A 6,000-nucleotide genomic window follows, 5' to 3' on the forward strand; every position below is an offset into this window, starting at 1 on the left:
TCTAATCGGCAGCTCCGAAGCCGAGCCCGGCTTTACAGCTTACCACAGGCTTATTCAGCCTCATCTCCCTCAATCCCCTCAAGGACGCCGTGAGGCTGGCTTGGCGTCCTTGCTGCCTGGACTGCGAAGCTGAGGTTCAGAGTGGACAGGGGAAATCACCCAAGGTCATCTGCCAGCTAAGACAGAGGCGCAGTCCTTGGTCTTGGCTCCCTGGGGACAAGCTCCTGCCTCTCATTCTCCAATAACCCCTTAACCAGTTTACTCCACCCATTTTACAGATGAGAAAACTGAGGCCCCCCCAAAAGGCTGCCCAAGGTCAACGGGGGCAGGGGTTGCTGAGCCAGGCCCAAGACCTCCAGCCAGTTCCCTACTCTTACCCTATGGGGGGTTCTCCTCCAGGGCCCGCCAGCCCCTCCATGCCATTCTGATGGAATTCCTCCCCCACTGCACCCCCATAGCACCCCGCTCGCCGTGTGCCCACCCCACACTCCCCGGATGCCTCCCTGGTCGAGAGGGAGGCAGGCGGTTGCTAAGCGCTCACCACCCGCTCGCTCTCATAAAAATAAACTCCTTCTGGCTGGGATTCTCTGGATGAGATTCCCCTCCTTTCCAGCCAAGAAAAAATTAAAAAGAAATTAAAAAAAGATCTCCCCCATGACATTTATTTGAATGGCAGCAGTACCAAAGCAGGGGCCAATTCTCCCAAGTCCAAGGGAGCCACGCACCACTCAACCTCAGCCCCAAGACCCTCTGTTCAAGTGGCCGGGCAGTTACTGAGCTGATTTATTTCCCCAGGCAGGAAACGGGGGCCAGGGCTACCTCCCAAGCCTCTGGGGCTGGTCCTGGGGGAGGCCAGGATCTGGCAGAGCCTGAGCAGTGACCAAAATAGCCCGGCCCAGCACACACCTCCCTCCAAGTGCCCGGGAGGGCAGCCCACAGGTTCCCCTCTGGTCCAGGACGAAGCCTCAGCCGCCGGCGGAGGCCCCTGCGAGCCTCTCTCTGACTTCCCCAGGTGGGAGGGGGACCAGAGCCTCCAGTGCAAAAGAGGAACCCCCAGCAGGAAGGGAGAGATCTCGAGAAGGATGTGTCTCGCTGTCCCTGCCGGCTGTCCCTGGGGGCCTCCGTCCTGCCGCTCCAGGTGGCTGGATGTTGGCACTGCCACCTGCCCGCCGCACCCTCAGAGCCGCGCCGCCCTGTCACCTCCACCTGCTCAGCTCTGCCCTGGAGAACCAGCTCTGGGCGCTTGGTCCTTCAGGCACCCGGGGACACTCCCTCAGGTACAGTAGAGGACACGCGAGTGTCCGCAACGGGGAGCCAGAGACAGAAGCCCCACTTGGGGACACACACGTGCACAGACAGGTAATCGGAGATACAGTCACACACACACACACACAGAGGTTCACACAGATGCACTCCAGGCGGCACAAGGGCACGCATCCCAAGACACGGACACACAGGTATCACAGACACACACACCAGAACCTCACACGCACTGCCCAGAGCACAGAACAGCAGACACACACGGGGACACCCGAGTGCTGGGAGAAACAGCCACCCCTAGAAACACACAGACACCCCGGGGACACGGAGATATCTGCAGACCCCCAGTGAGATGGAGACACCGGAACACACACACACACACACTCGCACACACACACACCTGGCTCCTTGCTCGAGATGCCCCAGCCCTTTCGCCAGGGGAACAATAACAGCCCCGCTGGGGGACGGAGCGAACGACCCTCCGTCCCGCCCTTGGTGGAACTGGGGGCCCCCCGGGGCGGGGAGGAGGTTGGGGCTGGCGGGGGCGCGGGGACTAGGCGGGGGCTCCGCGCGCCCGGCTCCGTCTCCCTCGGTACCTGGGGCGGCCACGGCGCTGCGCTCAACCGCGCTCGGTTCCGCGCGCCGAGGGACTGCCCGCCGGCGCGATCTCTGGCCCGCGGGGTCCGCGCTTCGGGCTCCCTCTCGGCGGGGCTCGACCTCAGAGCTCGCGGTCCTTGGGGCTCGGCGCTGACTAGTGAGCCGGGCTGCGGCCAGGACCCGGAGCTCGGCGCTGGTGGCGGCGCGGAGGAAGCAGTAATTTATAAGCGGCTTCTTCCTGACCTCGCGTGTCTGTTGTCTGAGCAGGCAGCTCTCAGCATCACCCATCCTGCTGGGTGGAAAAATACCAGCTTGGCCGGGCCGGGGGCGGGGCCCGGGGGCGGGCCCGGGGCGGGTCTGGGGCGCCGGCCACGCCCCCACGGGGGACACGCGCGCGCGCTCACTCTCACACACACACACACACACACACACACGCACAGGCACACACCGCACACGCACGCGCGCTGGGGCTCGGACACAAAGAGCCCCGGGCTCGCCGAGCGCGCGCACTCGTGCGGCGGGCGAGCGCTCGGTCCCCGCTGCCCCAAGTGGCACGCGCCTTTCGAGGCACCCAGTTACCGCCTGGCGCCAAGGAGGGCGGGGCGGGGGTGCGGGTTGGAGGGCCAAGAAGGGGGGTCTTCAGCCCCCTCCTCCGGTCTTCCGATGAGGAGCGGGAGAGCCCAACCCAGCGCGAGGCACCAAGCCCACAGCTAGCGCTCCACCTGGCTCAGGGGGTGCGGCCGGGGCTCCCCGAGACCTGTGGGGTCCAAACCACGCCTCTGCTTCCTCCCAGGTTCTCTGAGCCTCTGGATGCCCCCCACTCCCCAGTAAAGCCCCGCCCGACCACTTTGCCCTCCCACATCCTCCCCGGGGGCCTTAGCCTGACCCTGGGACAGAGCGCCCTGGCTTCTGGGCTTTGCCCCGCTCGGTGACCTTAGGCCACTGCTGGGGCTCCCTCCCTTGACTCAGTTTCCTCAGCTCTCAAATGGAAACACGGGGAAGAGGGACGGGGATAAATTTTCCCTGGCTGCGAGGAAGCCCCGAGGTGAAGAGTGCAGACAGCTCAGAACAGCAGCTCCCTGGCACTGAAGTGCCAAGCAAGTGTCTATTTTTAAATGAAAATGGGGAATGTGCCATTATTCTTGTCCTTATTTGCATGGATGGGCTGCAGAGACCACGTGCCCAGCCTGAGGGCCGCGCTGTGTGGCTTCCAGCCCGCCCTTCCTCTCTCTGAGCCCAGCGCTGACCTCTCAACTTCTCTCAGGCCGCCTCCTCAGCTGAGCAGCCCTGTGCAGAGAACCTTTTAGACTGAGGTTTAGAGAAGAGATACCCAACAGGGGTAGAGCCACCCCTGATGGCAGACCTGGCCCAGCCCGAATCCAGCGCCTGGAAGCACTCTGGAGCGCCCTCCAGAAAGCAGATGGTGGGAGTGACCCTCCAACTCTCCCCGGTCTGCTCTTTGAGGCCCCTGCTGTCCATCTTGAGTTTCTAGAGGCTGCCCCCACCCCCCAGCTCCAGCCCAGCCAGCCCCTGGCCCCTGCCTTCCCGCACCTTTCTCCAGGCCTTGCCTGACCCCCTCTGCTGACCCAGGTGCCCCTTCCTCCAGGAAGCCCCCAGGGGCTGGCAGTGCCTGCAGCATGGCAGCCGCCCCGGGTGGTGCCCACTCTTGGCCCCCTCAGCTCCCTCCTTTGAGTTCAGAGCACCTGTACCCCTTTTACAGGTGAGGAGACCAAAGTCTGGAGGCTGGGCGGCTGAGTGCCCACCCTGCTCCCCTCCTGGGGCGCATGGGGCTTGAGTTGAAGGAAGGAGCAGACACCCCGCAAAACCTCCCTGCAGCCCTGTGCATCACTGCACACAGCGCGGAGCAGCTGGTCCCCACGCGGGGAGGTGACTGTGGCGTTGAGGATTGAGCTGCAAGGAGGCTTGGACTGAGCCAGCGAGCATGGGCTGGGGGGGCCATTGACGCTGAGCTGGGCAGTGTCCTGTCTGGGGCTTCAGTTTGGAAAGGCTGTTGGGACAGCTGACCTCTGGGCGGGTCAGTGTAGCGCAGCCCGTATGGGCACAGGACTGCGGATGGGGCGCTTTCAACCGCCTGCTTTCTTCCTCCGGCCCACCCGCTCCCCGAGGGACAGGACCTTGTCCTGTGTGCCTTGGTCAAGCCCTGGGCCCGGCACAGTGTGCATTCAACAAATGCTTGTTGCATTTATCTAAGGAACCCTTGAGTGGCACTGAGCTACACCGCTGCCCACGGGGCACTGTAGATACATTTAAATGCCTTAACTTGCCGACTCCTGAGACCACACTGTCAGGGTGGCGTTAGTGATCTCCCCCATTTTTCAGAAAGGAAAACTGAGCCACAGAGAAATGAAGTCGCTTGCCAAGGGGCTAGTGGCAGAGCTGGAATTCAAACCCAGGCCACCTAGTTCCAGAGGCCACACTCTTAACTGAAAGGTTTGGGGGGGGGTGGGGGCTGCTTCAGTGGCTGCTGGACAAAACCCAGCCCCAGAGGGCAGAAGGGGGAGACGGGGAGGAGAGCGGAGGCGGAAAGGTGATGGGAAGTGCTCCGACCTCCACCCAGGGCGAAGCAGAGCCACCCGGAGCCTGGAGACCCCCAGGGTCCATCCCTCAGCTTCCCCCCTCACCCCACCACCGCATTGTGTGGGCCGCGGGCCTGCGGGCCTGCGGGACTGCTTGCTGGGCCTGAGTGGATGATCAGAGTCCGGCCTCATTGTGACAACAGGTCTCAAACTTGGTTGGGGGTGGGGAGGTCTGCACTGACTTGGCCTCCACTGGACTTCAAAATATTTTGGGTTAATTGCTGTAAACGAAAAGTTGCAAGAGTTTTACGAACTGGAACATCTGCCTTCTCTGGAAATGGTGGCAAGATGGAGCCACCTCTGGCCCCTGATCTACGGTGGCTTGGAGCTCAGAGGTGTCTGCCTTCCCCTCACAGGGGGTGTGGCTCCCCAGGGGGCCAGTCCCCACCCGGCCAGTTCCCTGCGGAGGGCTGAGTGTGAGGCTGGGGCTTTGGGGGAGGCTGAGGCTCCGGGATCCGGCTGTGAGCACCAAGGAAGCGGACGTGTTGGCAGGAGGAGGGACCTTCAAGGAAACCTGGATAGAGGTTCCCTTTGGAAGCCCCATTCTGGCCTGAAATTCCCTGGGGAGTAACTTCCTATTCCAGGAACGGAAGGAAATCGACTGGGGAGGGCTCACGGAAGGCCCTGGACTCCAAGGGACTGGATGAGATTTTGAAAAGGCTGTTCTCCAATGCTTCCCTCTCAGCAGCTGGAAATAATAAGGCCAAATCGATCCAGGCCTTTGAACAAAACCCTTCGTCCCTGGCCAGGGAATGGTCCGTCTCATCCGTGTATCAGGCTGAGTTGTTGAGATACTGCTGGGGTCCAGCCATGCCGGGCATCAGGCCGGCGCGAGGGTTGTGTGGTGGGCTGCCGTGGCCCTCATTCCTTAGGAGAGGAAGGGATGGTGGGGCAGCAGCCGGGCGGCCCCCAACCTGGTCCCTCTCTCTCGGGCACAGCCGTGTCCACGTCTCTGGATGTGGATGGACAGATGGTGGCACCACGGAGGCTTCCTCAGCACATCGCAGCCTCGGGAATTGGCTTCCCGCCCGCCCACCCTCCTCCGGCCCACAGTCAAGCCCCGGCTCCGTCTCTCACAGGCTGCAGGACCCCAAAGGAATCGTATCACCTCTCTGCTTCAGCTTCCTGATCCGTCAGAGCAGACTGGGCAGAACCCCTGTGCCTGGTTGTCTTGAAGAGTAAGTGAAGACTTGAGCGTGCAGGGAGATGATGGCACAGAGCCCAGCCTTTGGTTAATCAGACGCTCGCCGACCCTCTCCACCTGCGTGCTCTGGGCTTCTCTATAGCCTGGACTTTGCCCAAGCAGTTCCCTGCCCCATGCTGTTCCTTCCCCCAGAGCGCTTTGCCCTTTGCCCTCCCGCCGCCAGGATCTCAGCCAGACTGGGAGCACCCAGAAAGAAGGCAAAGGTGCCCAGCCATGCCCGGCACATCCCGGGAAGCCCTTGCTGTGGGCTGTGGGCTGTGGGTGGCAGGCCTCCAGGGCACCCTTCCTTGTCTCCCTTGGTGGGAACAGCAGGTCTGCCCCAGGGAGGGGAGGGTGATGGTG

At 62.7% G+C, this 6,000-nt stretch overlaps 1 protein-coding gene across 4 annotated transcripts in view; it reads right to left on the reverse strand.

The window, feature by feature from the left end:
- SLC6A6 (solute carrier family 6 member 6) overlaps nt 1-2,146 on the reverse strand; it is an 84,011-nt gene extending 81,865 nt beyond the window's left edge. For 3 of the 4 annotated variants that reach the window (XM_070360597.1, XM_070360596.1, XM_070360598.1), the window contains exon 1: nt 1,857-1,994. Coding sequence is in view for 1 of the 4 variants with exons in the window: in XM_070360595.1 (XP_070216696.1) it covers nt 1,857-2,145 (289 nt within the window). In the remaining 3 variants the exon portion in view is untranslated. Of the gene's footprint in view, nt 1-1,856 lie in introns of all 4 variants that reach the window. The other variant, XM_070360595.1, reaches the window with a different exon arrangement.
- Nucleotides 2,147-6,000: the final 3,854 nt, after the last annotated feature.

The sequence above is a fragment of the Bos mutus genome, chromosome 22 (assembly GCF_027580195.1).
Source record: "Bos mutus isolate GX-2022 chromosome 22, NWIPB_WYAK_1.1, whole genome shotgun sequence".
Lineage (NCBI taxonomy): Eukaryota > Metazoa > Chordata > Mammalia > Artiodactyla > Bovidae > Bos > Bos mutus.